This window comes from Remersonia thermophila, chromosome 4 (genome assembly GCF_042764415.1).
Source record: "Remersonia thermophila strain ATCC 22073 chromosome 4, whole genome shotgun sequence".
In the NCBI taxonomy this organism is placed as follows: Eukaryota; Fungi; Ascomycota; class Sordariomycetes; order Sordariales; family Chaetomiaceae; genus Remersonia; species Remersonia thermophila.
This window is the reverse complement of record NC_092220.1, coordinates 251,750-272,814: the sequence shown is the minus strand read 5'-3', so window position 1 is coordinate 272,814 and position 21,065 is coordinate 251,750. Positions and strand designations below refer to the sequence as shown.

Below are 21,065 nucleotides of genomic sequence, written 5' to 3'. Positions count from 1 at the left end.
GCTCGGCGATGCAAAGGGAAAATCGGAAGAGAGGGAGAGAGTTGTTGTTCTGCCTTGGGTGGGCCTGGGCGGATAGATAGCCTGTCAAGAGGCCGATTGACACCAGAAAGCGAAAGGCCCCAGCGCCGCTAAACCAGTTTGCACGGATGCGACCAAAATCCGCCCCTGCCCCAAAATCGGAGGTCGTTTAAGGTCTTACCACGCCCGCAATGCTAGATTCGCAAAGAGAGAGGGCGGTCGCAGATTGCTAGGTTCGGCAGCGGGCGGCGGCGTCGCAAAAGTGGGCAGGCGTGCGATTCAGTCGAGTCGCCTGGGCCCGGCCGAGGTATCGAAAAGAAGCCCGCGGATGCACACAAAAACCAAACACGACCAAGCGGCGAACAGGACAGATTCCTGGCCGTGGAACGATCGAGTCGTGCGAGCGAATGTGGAGTACTCTCCTTCTTCTTCTCCTCCTCCACCACCTTCTTCGTCGTCTTCTTCTTCTCTTTCTCTCTTTCTCTCTCTTGCCTCGGGGGTCTTCCGTCAGCCGAGCGGATGACAGGTCCAAGGTTGGCGAACCTAACAAAGGGAACCTGGTCCCGGGACGGAAAAGCACGTGTGCGAGTGTGTTTTGTGTGGGTGGGTAACGTTGTGGGTGTACTGTACTGCGTAGGTCGGACAGGGTCCAGGGATCTGAAAGATTCACCTTGTTGCTAGGGAAGAAGAAGAAGGCAGCAGCAGAAGAAGAGGCCGGGTCTCCTCTGCCCGGAGGAACGTGAAGGCTGCGGCAAATGTGTCCACGTTGGACGGATGGAGGCGTGCGGGAAGTCGGGAGGTGAGGTGGGAGGGACGGAAACAACGGAAGGGAGGGCAGAGGGTCTGGGGTGAAGCTTGCACGTTTACGCAGTAGGTTGCCTTTTCCCGAATGGTGCAGCGCTGGATGCGGGTGGGTAGCCGAAAGCTGGGGGAAAACGACGGTCGACCAGGGGGGCCCCCCGAGACTCGAGGTTGACCATGCCGTCAAAGGAACCGGGACGGCATGTTTGGGCCTGGGGGGGGGGGGGGGACAGGGCTGTGGAGGCTACGGCTTTGACGAACAGCGACCGGCGCGCGGTGAGCGCTGGGCCATGACTCGCCAAACCGGGCTGGAATGGATTTAACAAAAGTCCCTCCGTTCAACCGTGAGCCTGTCTGGCTGTATGCAGCAGCCACCTTAGTGCCTGCGACCTCTGCGTTGCATGGAACGGTGCAGATGCACGTCGTCCATCGGCACGTGTTCTCCTGCGCTAGCCTGCGGAAGGCCAACGTTGAACGTTGTTGCAAAAGCGTTGTTTGTGTGTCCTGCTCGCTCTGGTCATCTCCACGGAAATCCCAAGGATGCAACGGCGCGTCCCTCGACAATGTCTTGGTCTGACTCGAGGCGTTTTGTCAAGCGACGCCCCCTTGGACACATTAATAACCAGCTCGTGGGATTTGTCAAATTCATTTCGACCCAAGGAAAACAAAAGCCGTATCCTCAGCCGCGGACGCCCGCAGCCTACGTAGCCACGGCTTTGCCCGCCCATCAACGGCGTCGATGGTTCGTCCACGAGGTCGGAGGACAGGGAATCGACCCACCCCGGCCGCCAAGGCCCCCTCCCCCCCGCCCAAGAAACCTGTCGGCTTTTAACACTGCTGTTAAGAGCAGGATTGTGGCCCCGCCGGGGTCCGAACGGTGGAGGCATCTTGCTGGCCTCCATGTCAGGGCCGCCGACGAAACCGCGTGCGAGGTGGGATTGCAGGATTTCAACAGCAATGCAGGGCCGACGACCGACGACACGCGGAACTTTGCTTCAACCCCGTGCTGCGCATGTATAGTACACTGCTTGTACCTACACTAGCGTACGGGCGCTGCGGACGGCGGCCGCGTTGTAACGGCGTTTTAGGGTTTCGCCCGACGACTCCGCACAGCGCGCCCATGGTAGAGTACTGCGTACTGCGCATGTGGTGACATGTACATCTGTACGCCCCGGCCGTCAGCCGGCGTCCTGCAAGCATGGTTGCTGTTGGCGTCTCATGTTGATGGCTGCGGCTGGCTGGCCGGGCTCCTGAAGAACCAGAAGGGGCTGGGCGCTGGGCGCTGGGTGAGGTGCTGGGCGCTGGGGGTCTGTAAAGCGTTAGCGTCTGGTGGACATCCTTACGTAGCCCTGGATGCCGGGCATGCAATGCCTTGCTGCGGTGCGATGCGCACAACGAGTGGCTGATTTTAGACGGAGACGACTCCATCACCACGTGTTGCCTGCCGCTTGCCATCACGATCGTCGAGCCGCTTGGGCTCCTCCTGGAATGGCGGTCAGGGTGTGGAAAGATGAAATGTGCCCCGTCTCGAACGCCACACGCCATATGCTCCACCCAAAACATCCCGGAACCCCCAGAGCGGAGGCGCTGCAAAGGAGCAAGCCGCCATCCAGACTCCTGGACTGCGATTGCTGTCCGGCCGTCAAGGGAGCCAGGAGCCCGCGCTGGGGGATGCTACCCATCGAGACCGCCGCGAATGATCGCGGCCACCTGAACCACACAAGGCAGATTCGAAATCGACGAAACGAAGACAGGAGGCAGGGGAGGGCCGCCTGCTAAAAACAGCATCTCAACTGGTTGATGGGATCGCTCTGCATCGTCTTCGAAAACAGGCGATGGAAGAAGGAGAAGATGGTGTGACCGGCAGTTGGCACCCGAAAGTGGCAGCCCCGTTGACCGACGACCCCTGGCGCGCCGCCCTTGCCCCCTTGTGTTGGCGGACCGCCACAAGGCGCTGCGCTCGGACCTCCACACGAACACGCGGATCTCTGGCCAATCAATCGTCCTTGGACATCCACACAGCCTTGGCAGATGAGAGTTCCTGTTTGTCGGCCCTTGCATGATGATTCCATGATTGCTCATCCAAAGGTCATCATGAAAAAAAAAAAAAAAAAGTAAAAAACAAAAGAAAATAAAGCCGTGAGAGATGGCGTGTTGCCTGCAGACACGCAGCCACCCACCGAAACAGGCTACTATTACAGTACGCAGTACACTACCTACCATGAGAGGCATTGGATGTCGACACAAGACGGCGCGCGCTGTTGATTTGTTTCCCACATCAGCAACGAGCCCTGCCTACTAGTAGCCACTCTTCCAATCCTATCAACCAACAGGAGCCGCCTACGGTGTAGGTAGCCTAGGTAGTTATCTTTGCTGTACTATTATGTATGGTATGCACAGAACTCTGGGCTCCGTCCAGGCTAGACGAACCAAGGGCCAACAACAAGCACCGTCGGGCTAGCCACGCAAGCCACCGGTTCGGCGGCTCGGCACGGGATCGTCGCACGCGCCGGCCGGCCACCGCTTTCCCGCAGGCGTACGTACAAATCCCTACGCGCATGCCCGGCTTCAAGCTAGGTAGAGAGAGCACAGAGCGCGGTTTGGGGTGCGGTAGCCGTGGGCAAAGGACGATCCGCCTCCCTGGCCCGCTTATCGGCAGGCATGGGTTCCGCTGACCGTGGTCACCGGGCCTCTCTCTCTCTCTCCCCGCGTCAAGTCAAAGGGCGGGGGAAACACCCGTTTGACGCCCTGGGACCCCGAGACGACCAGGAGGATCATCGCTCCGTTCGGGGCATGCATTTCTTGAAGAATGCCCGCTGTTGGCCCGGGTCCCCAGGCATGTACTATATGTACTTACAAGGGGGGGGGGGGGGGGGGGGAATCGAGGTGTGACAGTGTCTCTGAGGCTTGGGATCTCCGGGAGATACTCCATCCGGTGTGTATCGCCGAACGACTGTACAATTCCAGCTCTTTCCCCGATCACCACCCCCCCCCCCCCGCCTCTTGTACGCTACTTGTACATACGTAGTTGTAGTACGGAACGCGTGAAGAACATGGAGAATACCGCGGGGGGGAAAAGCCGCCACAGACCAGAACCATCAGCCACCACCAGCGCCATCACAAGCTCCTTCGAGTCGCTATTCCAAGCCGCGCCCTCCTGCTAGGTAGGTACTTTGCCTCCGTAGATAGGCACGCAGAACCGCCGCCGCAGGGTCCCAACCGAAGCCGGAAGGGAAAAACAAAAAACATGCTCACGGGTTTCGTCTTCTCCCCCGCCTCGTTCCCCCCGATTCGCGGATGTGGTACCGCAGGCTCTCCCCGTTCCCGTTACGACACGGACCCCCATCGCAAACGGTGCATGACGAAACACCATCATTGGACCCGGGCGTACGTGGACACAAACGAGACGGTACTCCGTCCGTCAAGTGTGCCCTATGGACCTTGGGTCTTTGAGGTACCTTGGGGAACATGGACGGACGGGTTCGCCGGCATGACGATCGTTGACCGTTCCTTGAGCTTCCCTTGTTGTTCCTAGCTAGGCCATTCTCATACCAGACGTTAGGATGCCAGAGAAATCAAAGGGCGGGGGCTTCCCGCTAATTAGTAGGTGATCTGCGAACGGCATCCATGCCCAGAGAAGTCCGAGAAGAACACAGAGGTACACGCAATCACCATCCTTCATCGGGCCCTGTCAACGCTTGATGCCAGCGTCACGTACGATTATCACCTGACAGGCGATGCAGAGTTGTCCTCATCAAGCATTGCAGGCGCCCCAAAGGGTCTCAAAAAAGAAAATCCCTGTAATACAAGCACAGTGCTCTCAAAACAGGAGGGGGGAGAAGCACGTCGTTTATTTGCTCTTGTAATGTCCCCCCAACGCTCTTATCGAGTGTCGAGTGCCAAAATCTCGGCCTCTCTCTGTCTCTCTCTCTCCTCTTTCTTCCGTATCATTGAACAAGCATACGCTCCTCCTCCCCATCTCCCCATACCTCCCATCCCAACCCCATAAATGGTCCCTTCCGCCCTTCTTTCCGTGCCATGCATCACATGTTGTCCTCCCATCTCTAGTCCGTGTAAACATGGCTTCGGTGCATCTATGCACCTCCTCCCAGCCTGCCCGCATCCCTCGTCCTCCTTCGTCCGGACACGACCGGCACTTGCGTATCCTCGTGAGGGGCTACAAAACAACACGGCGCGAGCGGATGAGACCGGTGGTGCATCGGATCCCCGGAACAGGACAGAAAAAGAGGGGAGACACAACCAATCCCTTGGCGGCTACTCCATGCACCCGCTCCAGAAAGCAAAGAAAAAAACAAAACAAAAAAAGAACACCCAGATCAGGCCAGATACCCGAGATCATCGTCATCCAGGCGCTCCAGGTACTCCTTGTCCAAGAGGATTTCGATGCACTTCTTGATGTCGCCGACCTTGGGCACGAACCGCCCGCGAATCTGGTTGATGGTCTCGCTCACGAGCTGCTGGTGCTTCATGCGCTTGCGCGCCTTCATGATGCGCACAATGGCCGACTAGGAAAGGGTGGGAAGTCAGTCGTCATTCTCAGAAGCATAAGGGCCAAGAAAGAAGACAAAAAAGTGCTTACCTGGAGGAGCAGCTTGCGGTCTTCCTCGATCGTCTTGTTGGTCTCGACCTCCTCCTGCTTGGTCTCCGACTTCATGCCCACGTTCAGGTTGACGCGGTACTTTTTGTTCTTGAAGTCGTAGTTGAGCGAGAACACGGCGCCTGGCCCGAGCTTGGCGGCGCTGCCCGAGTCGAGGTTGAGCACCTTGGCCTTGAGCAGGATGCCGAGCGACGGGTCGAGCGCGTCCGGGTTGAGCTGCGTCGTCGAGGCGATCTCGTCGTACGTGTGGGTGTCCTTGTCGTTAAACAACAAGAGGATGGCCATCTGGTATATCGACACCTGGAAGGTGTAGGGCATCTTGGAGTTGCGGACGTAGTTGGCCTTGACCTCGCCCTTGCAGAGCTGCCACAGCCACGTGAGCTTGCGCCCTTCGTGCTTGTTCTTGTAGAAGCGCGTGAAGCGCTCGCAGTCGGCCGCCACCTCCTCGGGCGGGTTGAAGTTGGTGTTGGGGGCGGTGAGGGGCCAAAAGCTGGTGCCGAGGATGGAGTAGGTCGAGTCGAGGCCCTTGCCCTTGTCGAGCGTCTGCAGGTGCTCGCGGAAGCCGGCGTTGAGGTCCTTGGAGATCTGCATGTCCTGGAACATGCGCTGCAGCTTGTTGGTGTACTCGAAGCCGCAGGCCTCCTTGAGCTTGCTGATCATGCTCGTCTCGGCATCGTCGGACGACGAGTTGCTGTGGACGAGGCGGCGGGCGAGCATGCGCGAGTAAAACTTTTGGAACACGTCCTTGTCCTCGATGTACTTGAAAACCGTCATGATCTGGACGAGCGTGTTCTCGAGCTCGGCATCCTCGACGCCCGTGCTGCTCTTGCGCAGCAGCACGTCCGTGTACTTGGCCAGCAGCTCGGGCGACTTGTTGGATCCCGACTTGCAGACCTCGTTGCGGTTGACGAACTCGCGGCACGCGTTGTCGAGGGAGCGCGTGAACTCGGGCTCGTCCCGGAAGGCGCGCTTCACGAGGCCCTGGTACTGGGCGTGGACCTCGAGCAGGGCGTCCACGTACACCTTTGGCTCGAGCTTTTCGGCGTCCGAGGCCACCTTGGCGACGGCGGCGAGGCCGGCGTTGCGGACGTGCGTCTCGAACTTTGTGCGCAGCGGGTCCAGGCCGTCGGGTATGCGCGACAGCAGGCTGTACATGCGCGCCATGTCCTCCTCGCGGTCGTTGTCGAGCAGAACCTGGAACTCGTCGCGGAGGATGTTGGAGTGGTCGGCGATCAGGACCTGGTTGCACGCCTTCTTGAGCGGGATGGCGATGTCGGGGTGCAGGTAGAGCTTGACGCGCTCCTCCTCCTCGGCGAGGCGGGCCTCGGCCTTCTTCATGTACTCGACGACGCTGTTCTCGGCAACGTACTGCTTGCTCTCGTTCTGGTAGAAGGCCATGGTGGCTTCGAGGAAGGGCCGCTCGAAGTGGTACCGGTACACCTCGAGCGTCGTCTTGGACGAGTCGCCCTCCTCGAGGCCCAGCGACACGAACGAGTCCACCACCTGCTTGATCTGGTTGTGCTCGATGGTCTCGCCGCTGCGCTGCTTCTCGACCAGCTTCAGCACGGCGTCCACGACCTTGCCGGACACCTGCTGGAACAGCACGTCGCGCCATTGCACGAGGTGCAGGGTGTAGACGTCGTAGACGTTCTTCTTGCCCTCGTCCACTTCCCTCTTGACCCAGTGCCTGTTGAGGTACCGGAAGAGGTGGTGGATGTACTTGGCGGCGTCCGTGTAGCGCTGCCATTCCCGAATGTAAAACGCCAGCAGGGCCTCGTCCGCGTGCGCCTTGGACTCGGCCACTAGCGCCCTGAGGTGGTCGCAGAGGTACTCGGACAGCTTCTTGTAGAGCTCCTCGCCGAGGAGGTGGGCTAGGCCGGGGTCAGCGTGCGGCTTGGAAGAGGCGGGGGAGGGGCGGACGGCACGAACCTCCACGCTGGTTGGAACCCAGAGGATGGTTTGAGAGGGCGAAGCCCGAGGCCTTTTGGGATGTGCAGAAGTTGTGCACGGCTCTGCGAGGCGTCAGCGAGGGCCCGGCGGGGAGGGGGGCGGTTTCGAGAGGTAGACATACGTGTAGATACCCATGTACTGCGAGACAAGTCAGCAGGGCAGGGCCGCCAGCCCAGAGGCCAAGAAAAAGAGAGAGAGAGAGAGGGCACGTACGGTTGCCAGGTCAATCCCCTCGTGGAGATTGGTCATGATGCGGGTGATTCCATGTTGCAAATAATTCCAGCTGCTTTCGCGTCAGCGACCAAGCCGTGCTCCGGGGAGCGACCGACGTCAGGAGGCGAGGAAAGAGGATCGGGTCCACGCACGTGGTGTCGATGTCGGATTCTGAGGAGGGTTGCCTCGGCATCCCCATGACCGAAGCCGGCGGCATGGCTGCACGGCGCGCGAGGGCGTCGCGGGGAGGACGGGTCGGGAGACGGTACCGGGTTGCGCCCAGTCGGGCTGTTCTGGGCCAGCTGGGTGCGCCGTCGAGGCGTCGGTCAGCAAGGCTTGGCCGGACGGAGCGGTGCGTGGGAGGGCCGGACAGGAATAGCGTTCGGCCAACCCAAAAAAGAAAAAAAGGAAGGAATCAGATGGTACCGAAGAGAGGGCGCCGGCGACAGGAAGCCTTCGGGTTGCTGGCGGCGAAGGAAGTGAGGGGAACCGAGGGGCGTTGCTGCGAAGCGGCCAGCGATGAAACCTTGAGATTCGAGGGACGACGGCCTGGGCGGGCTCGACTAGGAAGGACGACGACGACGATGATGACGACAACAACGACAACGACGACGACGACGACGACGAGGGCGGTGGAGTGGAGGTCGGTGGCGGGAGGGAAAAGGCTGCTGAAATGGCGGCCCGAGGAAATGCAGGAGGGGCTTTTTTGAAGGTTGGATGGAGGTTGAAGTGAATGAATGGGAGGGATGCGAGATGGATGCGCAAGGCAACTTGTGACCTGAGGACGAGTTTCCCAAGCATGGAGCTCGCTGCTGCCCGCCGCCCGCCGCCCGCCGCCCGCTGCCCACTCGACGCATCCCGCCGTTTGTTGAACCCCGAGGGTTAGGCAGGGCCCCACCTGCCTCCCCAGGCTGCAACACGCGGCTAATCGATAATGTTTCGTGGTCCACCTTAAGCGACAAGCGCATTACGCGCGTCGTGGCGGTGGAGGAGGGGGAGGTGGTGGTTGTGGAGGTGGCGGTGATGCAGGTTGCATTCAGAGTCACGGATAACAAACCACCATCCGGTGTCAGCTCGCTGGTGCTCCGGACATGTCATTGCTTCTGTGCGCTGAATCAGGTACCTAGGTAAATTCATTGTATTTCCATTCCTTGTGCTCTTCCTTTTTTTCCGCTGATTACGCCGCTGTCATTCTCAACCCTTCCTAGACCAGGTTGAACTCATTCCTTATTATCATACAGGTTCCCATCTGTGATGCATCATAACAATATTACATGGTAAAAACAAAAGGAAGTGGCACCACGTTCATGCCGTCTCAGGCTGGACTGAAAGGAGCTTGGGGGTGTGCAAATGGGGCACAGGTATGCTGCGGTAGTGAAAACAGGCACCTTAGGTTAGGTACCAACCCCCTCCCCCGCCCCCTTATACCTTTTGTTCAGAGGCAAGACAACGCTGCAACCATGCTCGGGGAGCCCCTAGCACCCAAGCGCGTAAAAAAAAAAAAAAAAAAAAAAAAAAAAAAAAAAAAAACAGAGACAAGTGGAGGGACCGCCCCCCTCATCTGCCGTCATCCCCGCCGCCCAGCTTTTGCACCAGGCGGAAGACGCTGACCGACAGATTCAAGCTCCACGATATCAAGCCGATGACCTGAAAGGCGGCCAGGGCCTTGCTGAGCTCGCGGGTGCGGCGGTCGGTGGAGTTGTGGGAGACGAGCGCCTCAAAGGCGAGGGCCGTGCTGGCCGATTTGAAGATGATGAAGAAGAGGTCCATGAGGACCAGCGAGATCTTTTGCGTGGCCGGCCGCAGCCCCAGCGGCTGGCCCGTGTATTCGTCCCACGTCATGTAACCGATGTAGGGGATGGCCACCGTGTCGACGACGATGGCCACGATGGCCTGGGTGAGCTCGGCCGAGTGGCCCTGCGGCGGCGGCGCCCCCGGCTCGGCCGGCCGGTGTTCTATGCGGAACACCTGGACGGCGAGCGCCAGCGCCACGATGGACGTCAGCAGGACCGTCAGCCGGAAGGCGAGCGGGACGAGCGGGTGCCGCAGCAAAATGTGCCAGAGCCGCTTGTAGAGGACGTTTCGGCGCGTATCGCCGGCGGCGGCCCGAAGCTGGGGCAGGTCCACGGGGTCGTTGAACCCGGGCTGTAGCTTTTCCAGCACGTCCGGGTCCACGATCTCCGACTCCTCGTTGGGCAGGCGGCCGTAACGCGACGAGTTCACGTAGCCGCGCCACGGCGAGTCGGCCATGGCGCGGCTGAAGCGGTGCACGATCACGGGCTCGGCGGAGCGCAGGTGATCCCACTTGCGGCCGCGCTCGGCGCTGTTGCGACGGCGCAGCATCTTGCGGAGCCGCGCATGCGACGTTCGAGAGGGGCCTTCCAGCCCCAGCACGGCCGGGTTCTCGTGAACGAAGCCGTCTCTCGACACCCGACGCTGGATCGGGCTCGGCATGTGGTTGTGCTCGGGGGCCAAGGCGCGGGGCGGCGGCGGGCAGCTCAGGGCGCGCAGCTGGTCCTCGCTGGGGACCCCGAACCGCGGCTCGTACGACTCGATCCATGCTGTCGGGGCGGGATGTCAGCGCTTGGAGGGCTCGGAAGAGGAGAGGAGGAGGAGGAAGAGGAGGAGGAGGAGAAAAAAAAAACGAAGGGAGCGCCTACGAGGTAGCGTTCGAGCGAATCCATGATGGGTCGAGCCCGGGACGGATCGCGCGGCGGTGCTCGGGGAGCGTGTCGTGGAGGGTCGGGGCTCGGAGAGTTGCGAACTCGATGACGGATGGCCCGAAGAAGCCATTCTCGGGCCGCCGTCGGCCTACGGGGCCGAGGGGTTATGATCGGCAGAAGCTGGTGCCCGGTTCGCGATGGCAGGGGGCATGGGGGCGCCGGGGGGGGGGGGGGGGGGAGGGGGATGAGGAGAGAATTCGGCGACGTCGTCAATGGCGCTGGATGCGTGCAGGGTCGAGAGGCGGAGGGAGAATGTAGGATGACGGTAGGAGCATGGCGCAGCGGTGCGTTAGGGATGTCGATGGAAAGACATGGCGCGTGGACGACCTGGCCATCGACGTCAGCTGTTGGGGATGCCGGGTTGTGGAGGTTGAGAGCGCCCCGGCGGCCTCGATTCGCGCTGGTTCCTTGGAAATGGAAATGACCTGCGTTGGCCTGGCTCGCGTGACGACGGGGGAGGCCCGCCGGCTGCCAAAGCGGGCCGGGCTTGGCGCCTGTGCTTCTCCACTCTGGTTCCAGCGGAAGGCCCCAGCTCTTGATTGGCTGGGGAGCCCGCCCCGGCAACCTGGCACGCCCATCCACGCGGCACCACAAACGCTGCCGCTTCGGGAAGTCGGTTGAGGCGCACACTGCCTACACTGCGAACCGTCTAAGCCCCGAATCCAATCCTGGAGGCATGGGGCAGGCAGTAGCACATTGGACAGGGCAACGCAGGAACCCGATGTCCATGGCTTTTTTTATTTCTCCCAACCGCTCAAAGCCCCTGCTCAGGGAGGTGGCAGTATAGTAGGTAGGTGGATGGGAATCCTGAACCCTCTCCTCCAAAGAAGCTCGGTTCGCTCGGATGCTCTCCTCCGGCAACAAAGGCCTCCGAGTGGACGTGGCTCGGGCTGGCTACCTTGGACCTACTGTGTAGGGACCGAGCTGCGCTTTGACCACGCAGGAGCGGAATCTCAAGGACAGGAACGAGCCATGGAAGAGAGGGACCTTGGGCGCGGTTCTTTGTTTCAGACGGAAGGGTACCTGGGGACGGCGTACTTGTAGGTAACAAGGCGTTCTCGGGTCGGTCCCAAGATGGCCTCTGCCCGGAGTTCAGGCTCTCTGGCCGAGGTCTGCTTTCACCAACTATTCGTAGTTATCAGAGGTAATACACTAGTGAGTTACCAATCAGAGGCTGAGGAAGCTTGGAGCTTGGCAGCTTGGCAGCTCTGTGCTTGGGGACAAGCGACATGACCGCTTGTGGCATCTCGAGCATGAGCCACACCGAGCGGCTGCAAGAAGAATAGTTAGCCGCCGACTCTTTTCAGCAGCCATGAAGGGCTGTGGCTGATGGCAGCTCTGGGCTTTTATTTTCCTGCCCGCCCTGCCCGACCGGGTTGGGAACCTTGACGTGTGAGGTTCCATAGGTACCTACTGCGTATACTACCTACCTATAGTAGGTAGCCCCGGGCTGCCGGGGGCACTGCCCCCCCAACCACGCAGCGTTTCAAGCGATGGAACCCCACGGCGGCGGGAGAGAAAGGATCCAATACCTACAGAGGTTGCGTCATTGCTAGGTTCTAGCGTTACCCACAGAGTACAAAAAGTACAATAACGGTGGTAGGTAGTTTTGCTTGCCGGGGACGCCATCCAGGCTCCCGGGCTGTGCATAAACTGGAAAAATGGCTGCTGACCCTCCCCATCCATGCCCACCACGACTTGGAACATTGGAGCTCCATATCCAGTCCAGTCCATCCCCTTGACCTTCGCCTAAGCTCCAACCACCACGCCCAACGTTTTTTTGTTGTTGTTATTTTTTTTTTTGCCACTCCACAACACCCATTCCCTCCCCCATCCCTCCCATCCCTCCCCTGGCCAAAACGCGCGGCGTCGTTGTCGTCGTCGTCGTTGTCGCAGGCCTCCCAACCCTTCCCTCCGTCCGTACAAAATGCGCGTCTGCCGCCGCCGCTGCCGCTGCTGCTGTTTCTCCAAGTAATTAGACGACCTGTTGCGAGATTCCCCCCTCCTTTCTCCTAGTCTCCTTCTTCCTTCCCCCCCCCCCCCCCCCCCCCCGTCCTCCCAAAGAATCTTGCGCCATGCGCCTCTACGTCCTGCCCATCTCCACGAGGAGGACCCTCTTGTACTGCCAGGCCGGGAAGCTCGGCGGCCCGGCGTCGGAATCCCTGACGTGGTCCGGCCGGATCCAGTCCAAGGCCGCCCGCACCTGGTCCGACTGGGAGAACAAGGACAGAGGCTGGCAGAGGGCCGTCGTCAGCTACGGCAACCAGCTGCTGCGCCGCATCCCGTACGAGGAATGGGGCCTCAAGTCCGTCCCGCCCCTGTCGCAGCGCCGCCGCCAGGCCGAGCTCGACCGCTCCGACAAGGTCGAGGTCGTCTACCCCAAGACGCTGCTCCAGGCCGACCAGGTGTCGTCGGTGCTGCGCGCCCTGGCCACCGAGCGCGAGGGCCTGCACCGGACGAGGCTGCTGTGGTGCCTGGTCGGCATGCCCATCACCATCCCCGTGGCGCTTGTCCCCCTGTGAGTGCGCCGCGCCGTCCGGCCGAGGGGGCGTGCAAGCCCCGAGCGGTTCCTCTGGCTAACCCCACGGCCCATCCAGCATCCCGAACCTCCCCTTCTTCTACCTCGTCTACCGCGCCTGGTCGCACTGGCGCGCTCTCGCCGGCGGCAGGCATGTTCAGTTCCTGCTCAACAACAACCTCCTCGTCCTCGCTCCCAACCCCCTCGTCGACGCCGTGTACGCGGCGCCCAAGCCTCCCTTGCCCTCCGCCCCGGAGCCGGCCGCCGGCTCGGCGCCCGTCGCGAGCCCCGGCCTGCCGCCTCCGGGAGCTGCGGGGCAGGCCTGCGAAGGCGAGACCCTGCTGCTGTCCCAGGCCGAGGGGAAGAAGCTGACGCTGGCGCTGGGCCTGCCCCAGCTAGAGACGGAGCTCGAGCGGGCCATATGGCAGGTGGAAACGGCCATCGAGAAGCGCAAGGCCCAGGTGGCGGCGGTCGATGATGCACCAGCAGCAGCAGCAGAAGCAGCAGCAGCAGCAGCAGCGAATAGCACGAGCAAGCACGAAAGCGAGAAGAAATCTCAATGAGGAGATGCCGAGCAATAGAGGCGCTACATCCATAGGATCCATCTGTGTACCAAGGGATTGTGGGGGGGGAGGGCTGCTACGCTACGAACAAGGAGCGCAAGGCGGAATCCACGGCTGCCGCCGCCGCCGCCGCCGCCGCCGCTACCACAAACCCGACTCGAACCACGTGCCCCAAATCCCGTCGCTTCTGTCCCGCGTGAACCGATCCCCCCTTCTGAACCGTTTCCGTGTCACTTGCTCTCGGCATAAAGCCCCCCGCCGCCCGCTCCGCCGCCGCTTCCGCCAAAGGCCGCCACCAGCCCGTACGCCAGAACGATCCCCATCACCACCGCCGCCACGATAAATCCGCGCCAGACCGCCGATCGCGACCGCTTGCCCCCGCGGAGCCGGCGGGCCGTCGCGTGGGGAGAACCCCTCCGCCGGGCCAGCATCCTCCAGCGGCGGCAGGGTGGCAGCCCGACGTCGGGCGCAGCTCCGACGTGGCCGTCCTTTCCGCCGCCTCGCCCGAGAGCGCTCGCCCCGGCCGGCCGGGGAGGACAGGCGACGGCCCCCGCTCCGCCGGGCTTCGCCGGCTCTCCTCCGTTGCCGTCGTCGTCGCTGTCGCCGTCGCTGTCGCCATCCTTGTCGCCGTCGCCGCAGAGGCCCTTTGACGAAACGGCCGGGACCCCGGCGTCGTGGCCCGAGAGGAGCGCGGCGCCTCGGCCCGCGTCTTGGAGGCCCTCTCTTTGGCTCGCTCGATACCCTCGCTCGCCGCCGCCTCCGGCCTCGTGATGCATGCCGACCCCCTCGTCCTCGTCGTCGTCGAACGGCACGGGCACCACCAGGTCCGCGCGCCACCGCGCGCCATGGCTCTCGGCGGCCAGCAGCGCCCGCTCCACCGCCCGCTTGGCCGACGAGCCGCCGCCGGAGAAAGGGCCCGGCAGCCCCGCCGGCGGCGGGCTCTCCCCTCCGCGGCGCTCCCCGGCCGCATGATCCCCTCCTTTGTGCTCCCCTGGGCCTTGGCACGCGGTTGGGTCCCGGTCCTCCCCTCGGTCGCGGTCGCGGTCCTGGTCCTGGTCCCCGTCCCCGTCCCCGTCCCAGCTTCTGTACCGACAGCTCACCGTGCCCGAGCGGTGAGGCTGCTGCTGCGGTTGCTTCGGCAGCAGCGGCGGCCGCCGCAGAGATGGAGGCTCGGAGGAAGAGGAGGCGGCGGCGGCGGCGGCGGCGGGCCGGAGCGGCGCCCGCATGTCCCACATTTCCATGCCGGGAGGCCGCCGGCCCACGCGGACGAGATAGCGCCGGAGCGTTTCGCACTGCCAGGCGATCGCCGCCTTTTGGCGCAGCAGCCGTTGGCCCGGGCTCTCCTGGGTCGGGAGGATGGGTGATCGGCGGGGCCGCGCCGGGGCCGCGAGGTGGGGACCTCGCCCTCCGGGGTCTCGGCCGTGGTCGTGGCCGAGGACGGGCCCAGGGCCGCGTCGTTTCCCAGGGTGGTTGCTGCTGCTGCTGCTGCTGCTTCCGCTGCTGCTGCTGTACGGGGTCGTTGGCGTGTTGTGGCGCTGCTGGTGGTGATGGGCGTGGTGGGCGTTGGGGTTGAGAGGGGAGGGCTTGAGCGGAGCGTAGGGCGCCGGCGGTGACCGCGATGGCAAGGCTAGCATCTTGTGCTGTACGATGCTGTCCTGTCTTGGGGGACAAGTCTTGTGCAAATGTTGGAGCCCTGAGAGAGGCGGGGAGGAGGGGGAGGGGGAGGGGAGAGAGGGACGGCTCTGCGGATCTTGGTGGGGTTGCGAGCTCTGGAAACCGCTGCAGCTCAGAGACTGAGAGTGGGCGAGAGAGAGAGAGAGTGTGTGTGTGTGTGTGAGTGAGTGAGAGAGTGAGTGAGCGAGCGAGCGAGCGAGAGAAATGGCTTCGCTTCAGCGTAGCATGTCTGCGGTCCGGCTCCGGGTCGTTGCCAAATGGAACATTCGCTCGATCGATCGACCCGTGGAAGATGCCAACAAACAGTTTTGTCCTGTCGCACAAAAGAGGGGGAGCTCCAGGTCCCCCGAGCTACCCAAACATGGCGTGTGCTGTGTGCTGTGGAATATCGATGCCAACGACAATAATCCTGACTCGCGCGGCGCAGCGGTCGGGTCGTCCGGAGCAAGGTGTCAGGAGGGGAGGCGGGGGGGAGGCGCGGATGTTTCGATGCGCGCGTGCGGCGTCGTCATTCGTACGAGGGCAACGAGAATACGAGATGGTTGGTGCCTGTTCAATGTACAACGCGTGACTTGATGATGATGATGATGATGATGATGATGATGGTGGTGGTGGTGATGATGGAACCAACGGAGCTCCAACACAAGCCCGGCCAGGCACCGAGCGGCCTCTGCGAAAGGCTGGGGCTTCTCGGGCAAGACAGGCTCGGTGCCACACATGAAAGTAAGAATCAGGTACATCTAGCAACAGTGATACCACTGAAAGACGAATGTGTCGTGGCGATTGCCGGGGGGATGCGGAGCTGGTGTTGTCATCGTCGGCTTTGGACGACGGCGTGCCGGCGCCACCATCGCCATTCGGTTGCCAACCTCGCACGTTGCACCATGCATCTTGGCCAACGTCAAGCGCGGTCAACATCCCGGAGAGTCAAAAGAAGAAGAGAAAAAGGAATCCTTGATTTTGGGTTTCTCTATAATATGTGCAGGTGGGAATCCTCGCCGAGACCGCTCCCGGCCGGCATGGCCACCATACACACAGAACATTACATCAGTCATCGCCTAAGGATCGATATATATATATATAGTATATATATCTGTGCGTGCGTGCCGACCTTTTCTCCTTTTGGTTCCATCACCCGGACCCGGTATACTAGTAAACCCCCCTCCGCGCCAACCGACAAGTTGACCGCATAGATAGAACTCCTTGCAGTCCCATCGTCTTTGAACATACGCCCATACTCCAGCAACTCCGCCTGCCTATCCGCCTGCCTATCCGCCTGCCTGTCTGCCCGCTTTCTCGATAGGCAAAAAAAAATAGCGCCCTGCCCGTGATTCCCATCCGAAAGGAGAGCGAGCGCGTGCGCGCCCATCAACAGACATGGCTCCCCGAGAGAACAAAAAGAAAATGGGCTGTCAACCCTTCCGAAATTGCAAAGGCGGGTGAGAGGGGGGAGCACTCCTCGGGCCGCGCGGACCCGCCACGCCGCGCCGCGCGATGCAGAGAACAGAGAATGGACGCTGGGTTCCGCGACCGCCCTTCAGCAGGGCCGAAGCCGTTCCTATGACGTCGTCGCCTCGGCCGCCGGGGGGGCCGGGGATTCGCTGGTCTCTGCCTTGTCGGCGGTCGCGCCGTCGTCGACGCGCGGCTTTTTTGAGCGGCCGCCCTCGTACGCCTCGATGGTCTCCTTGGCGGCCTTGAGCTCCTCTTCGAGCTCGTCCAGGCGCCGCTTCAGCATGTTCTCTCGCCGGTGGCTCTCCTCGAGCTCCTTTTGCAGCTGGTTGTGAGACTCGGTCAGGGCGTTGAGCTGGGCGGCCAGCTGCTCCTCGGCCTCGGATTTGCTCTTCTCGGCCTGCTGCCGCAGGTTCACCTCCTCCTGCTCGAGCTGCTGGATCCGGCCGCGGTAGAGCTCCTGGATGACCTCGAGCTCGCTGACCCGCGTCTTGAGGCTCGAGTTGGTGGCCAGGAGCTGCTCCTGCGTCTGCGGCATGTCGCCGCCCAAGGGCGAGGCGGCGCGGCCGTCGGCGAAGGCGGACAGCTGCTGGGCCTGGAACTGGTCGTCGATGTTGGAATACATGGGCACGTGGGGCGCGTAGAGGTTCGGGGTGCCGGTGCGGGATATCGGCGAGTTTGTGTCGTCGAGGACGCCGTTGGACTTTTGGGAGGCCCGCCGGGCAACCGCGGCCCCGTTCATGGCGCCGAGGTCCGCCCCGTTGAGGTCGCCGGTCTGGGGGTTCAGATGTTGCGCCTGCGCCTGGCCCTGGTTCCTCTCTCGTTAGCCCTCCTCCCCTCCTCCCCCCACTTTTCCCCGACCAACCAGCCCGATCCTCCAAACACGCACCTTTTTCTGCTTGGCGAGGTCGGGACGGTGCGTCTTGATGCGGTTCCGGCTCTTGATGACGTCCGTCTTGAGGTGGATGGGCCGTGGCCGGTTGTGCAGCTTGAGGAACAGGCCGCAGGCGTTGCAGAGGACGGCGCCGTTCTCGTCGCGACGCCATAGCGGGGTGGTATGGGTGCCGCAGTTCTGGCAGGTGGGCTGTGTGACGGCGCGTTCGTGGTTAGCCATGGTCGCCATTGCGTCGCGGCGCTGCGATGCGTCGTCCCGAGAGGGGGGGGGGGAGGGGAGGGCGCTGGGCTGGCGGTGGGATTCTTCCAGGGGACGTTTCCGTCGGGATCAATCGCGATGGCAATTGTAACGATAAGCAGCATTACCATGGGCGATGCGAAACATTGATAACCAAAGAGGGTCGGGTCGCCATGATAAGGCCAGTGATAAGAATTTTTCGACCAAGCAGGGAAGTGGGGGCGGGCAGATAAGACGATAAAAACGGGAAACGGGAAACGGGCAACAGGGAAACGGGGAAACGGGGAAACGGGGAGACGGGAAACGGATGGAGGCCGTTGCTGCATCCAATGCAAGCCCCGGCGAGCCGTCCAGGGCCCCACCAAAAATGACCCCAAGAGCCAGCGGCCAGCGGCCAGCGACGGGACTGCCCGAAACGGGCCCAAGGGAAAACGGCGGACAAGACGAAAAAGGATGGTGGTGCGTGCGACGGGAGGGTCTGAAGGGAGAGAGGAGCCTGCCCACCTACCAAGTTGCCTCCAGGCGCAGGATGCGTGACGGCGGGCGACGTGCCCGTCGGTCCGGGGTAGGTGGCGGGCGCGATCGTCACGGGCCTGCATCGCCGCCGTCATGTTAGCCGGGAGCCGCCGGAGAGAAGAAGGCCGGGGCTGGGCGGGTCTCGTCCGGAGGACCTCCGGAGGGCCCGGGCGCGACAAGGCCCGTCGACGGCCATCCGCCGCGAGCATCGCCCCGCCGCGACCCGGGTCCCCCGCCCGCCACCCGAGCTGGTGGTTTCCCATCCTTGGATGCGTAGGGGCTGACTGACCTTTGCTGCGCCGGGTCCGTCGGCTCGGGCGCCTCGGGAGCCGGGGCGTCGCCGCCGGCCGGGTTGTGCTGGAAATCCTGGGGCGGCGGAGCAGGCGCCGGCTCTGCGCCGTCTCCGGTCGCCGGCTCCGTTTTGACCTCGGCGGCCATGGCCACGGCCTGGGCGACGGCCTGCGCGCTCTCCTCCATGTTCGCCTCGGTCGCGGTCGCTATGAGGTCGGGATGGAGCACCAGGGCCGCAGCGGCCTGGTCGAACTCGGGAGTCTGAATCGGCGCCAGCTTGACGGTGTCGCGAGATCAGGGCGGGCTCGGCAAGAGGAGGATGTCGGTTGGGAAGGCGGAGCGAGGTGGGGTGGAGGGTCGCGCAGAAGACCACGGCCGGATGCACGCGTCGATGAAGCCGCAAGAACACAGGTCTCTGCAATCTGAGCCGTCGAGGATGGACCGTTGGTGTCAGGGAAATCGAAGATGGCGATGGTTTCTCTTCTGGCCCAAAGGGCAGACGAGGGGATAGGGGGTCAGGATTCGGGGGGGTTGCGGATGGGAAGGACAGGAAAAAAAAAAAAAAGAAGATGAAGACGAGGGAGCCCCCCCCAACCCAGGGCGCGAAGTTTCGCGGTGTATCCACTTGGCGATGGCGCGGGCAGCTGCTGGCCTCTGATTGGTTGCAGGGGCTCAGCAGGCCTGCGCTACATGGCGCAGAATCCAGGTCGAGTCGGGGGTGGAGGAAATGGGACTGGGCGACGGGCCAGGAGGTTGAAAGGGGGGTCGAGGATGCGATTTGCGACTGACGTCGGCCGCGGATGCGATTGCAAGCCTTCAATCGATAGAGAGAAGTGGGTGATGGCACAGGTGAATGAAAGGTGCTCGATAGGAGCGGAAGCCGGGGCCGTGGTGGGACCTTATCGGCCGGCGCGCCCCACTTTTTTCCCCGGGCCTGCAAGGGACCATGGTCCAAAAAAATCGAGGCCTCTTTCTCTCGAGCCAGCCATGGAAACCTCCAAAGAGCCTCCAACGGCTCAGCCACTCTTGCAACTCTAGCAAGCAACCCGCGCAACCCGTCCAACCCGTCCAACCCGTCCAACCCGTCCAACCCGTGCAACCCGTGTCGCCGCCCCAACGCCCAAGAGTTGGGAAATTCCCCCCTCTCCTCCTCCCAGGTCATCGGCACGCGCATCCTCGACGCTGCTCCTCCCTCCGCCGTTGCCGCCCTCGCGCTCCCCGTCAACATGCCGTCGACGCACAAAAAGGACAAGCCGTGGGACACGGACGACATCGACAAGTGGAAGATCGAGCCCTTCACCAAGGAGGACTCGTCCGGGCCCTTCCTCGAGGAGTCGTCCTTCATGACGCTCTTCCCCAAGTACCGCGAGCGCTACCTCAAGGACGCATGGCCGCTCGTCACCAAGGCCCTCGAGAAGCACGGCATCGCGGCCATCCTGGATCTCGTCGAGGGTTCCATGACGGTCAAGACGACCCGCAAGGTAAGAGAGCAGGACCCAACCCACGGCCTGCCAAGCGCCTCGAGAGGCTGACCGCGCAGACCTATGATCCCGCCGCCATCCTCAACGCCCGCGACCTGATCAAGCTCCTCGCCCGCTCCGTCCCCGCCCCGCAAGCCATCAAGATCCTCGAGGACGGCATGGCCTGCGACATCATCAAGATCCGGAGCCTGGTGCGCAACAAGGAGCGCTTCGTCAAGCGGCGACAGCGGATTCTGGGACAGAACGGAACAAGTAAGCCCCTTCCCGGCTGCCAAGGTCGTCGGTGGCAGCGGCTAACGGCGATGCAGCGCTCAAGGCTTTGGAGCTGCTGACGCAGACGTACATCCTGGTGCACGGCAACACGGTCTCCGTCATGGGCCCGTTCAAGGGGCTCAAGGAGGTGCGCAGGGTGGTGGAGGACACGATGCGCAACATCCATCCCATCTACATGATCAAGGAGCTCATGTACGTGGCTTTGCAATTCTTGTCCACCAGCAACGACGACGAAGACGGCGACGACGATGGCTAACGGTGCGTGTGCGTGTGCGCGTCCAGGATCAAGCGGGAGCTCGCCAAGGACCCGGCCCTGGCGCACGAGGACTGGAGCCGATACCTGCCCAACTTCAAGAAGCGGACGCTGTCGAAGCGCCGCCAGCCGTTCAAGGTCACGGACAAGAGCAAGAAGACCTACACGCCGTTCCCGCCGGCGCCCGAGAAGAGCAAGGTCGACATGCAGATCGAGACGGGCGAGTACTTCCTCAGCAAGCAGGCCAAGCAGCGCGCCGCAGAGGAAGAGCGCGCCGAAAAGGCCAAGCAGAAAAAGGAAGAAAAGAAGCGCGAGCGCGAGGCCGAGTTTGTGCCGCCAGAGGAGGACACGGGCAAGAGCAAAAAGAGGAAGAAGTCGCACGACTGAGGGCGTCGGCGACGGCGGGGAGAAGGAAGCAGCCGGCGGCTGCGATGCGATTCGATTCGATGCGATGCGATGCGATGCGATGCGATGCGATGCGATACGATACGATGCGATACTTTGCGATACTATGCGATGCCCGCACACCGCAGCGCAGCGGGCAAAGCGATGAGCATGAAGCAAAGCGGTGGACAGCAGGCAATCTGATGGG

General features: G+C 62.4%; 6 protein-coding genes across 6 annotated transcripts; 3 read left to right on the top strand and 3 right to left on the bottom strand.

Moving 5' to 3' along the window:
- Window positions 1-5,156: 5,156 nt before the first annotated feature.
- Window positions 5,157-7,817, bottom strand: VTJ83DRAFT_4195 (uncharacterized protein; the record flags this gene model as incomplete). Its single annotated transcript, XM_071010657.1, has 6 exons — window positions 5,157-5,345; window positions 5,420-7,308; window positions 7,367-7,449; window positions 7,509-7,525; window positions 7,601-7,670; window positions 7,753-7,817. The coding sequence occupies 6 exons, from the start codon at window positions 7,815-7,817 to the stop codon at window positions 5,157-5,159; spliced, it is 2,313 nt and encodes a 770-aa protein (XP_070865645.1).
- Window positions 7,818-9,157: 1,340 nt separating this feature from the next.
- Window positions 9,158-10,393, bottom strand: VTJ83DRAFT_4194 (uncharacterized protein; the record flags this gene model as incomplete). The annotated part of the gene is made up of 2 exons (XM_071010656.1): window positions 9,158-10,161; window positions 10,261-10,393. The coding sequence occupies 2 exons, from the start codon at window positions 10,391-10,393 to the stop codon at window positions 9,158-9,160; spliced, it is 1,137 nt and encodes a 378-aa protein (XP_070865644.1).
- A 2,005-nt stretch (window positions 10,394-12,398) lies between these two features.
- Window positions 12,399-13,404, top strand: VTJ83DRAFT_4193 (uncharacterized protein; the record flags this gene model as incomplete). The annotated part of the gene is made up of 2 exons (XM_071010655.1): window positions 12,399-12,841; window positions 12,921-13,404. The coding sequence occupies 2 exons, from the start codon at window positions 12,399-12,401 to the stop codon at window positions 13,402-13,404; spliced, it is 927 nt and encodes a 308-aa protein (XP_070865643.1).
- Window positions 13,405-14,174: 770 nt separating this feature from the next.
- Window positions 14,175-14,768, top strand: VTJ83DRAFT_4192 (uncharacterized protein; the record flags this gene model as incomplete). Its single annotated transcript, XM_071010654.1, has 1 exon — window positions 14,175-14,768. The coding sequence occupies one exon, from the start codon at window positions 14,175-14,177 to the stop codon at window positions 14,766-14,768; it is 594 nt and encodes a 197-aa protein (XP_070865642.1).
- Window positions 14,769-16,636: 1,868 nt separating this feature from the next.
- Window positions 16,637-18,652, bottom strand: VTJ83DRAFT_4191 (uncharacterized protein; the record flags this gene model as incomplete). Its single annotated transcript, XM_071010653.1, has 4 exons — window positions 16,637-17,335; window positions 17,417-17,611; window positions 18,168-18,252; window positions 18,465-18,652. 4 exons carry the CDS (start codon window positions 18,650-18,652, stop codon window positions 16,637-16,639), a joined length of 1,167 nt encoding a protein of 388 aa, XP_070865641.1.
- A 1,040-nt stretch (window positions 18,653-19,692) lies between these two features.
- VTJ83DRAFT_4190 (uncharacterized protein) lies at window positions 19,693-20,860 on the top strand (the record flags this gene model as incomplete). Its single annotated transcript, XM_071010652.1, has 4 exons — window positions 19,693-19,947; window positions 20,007-20,199; window positions 20,256-20,412; window positions 20,503-20,860. The coding sequence occupies 4 exons, from the start codon at window positions 19,693-19,695 to the stop codon at window positions 20,858-20,860; spliced, it is 963 nt and encodes a 320-aa protein (XP_070865640.1).
- Window positions 20,861-21,065: the final 205 nt, after the last annotated feature.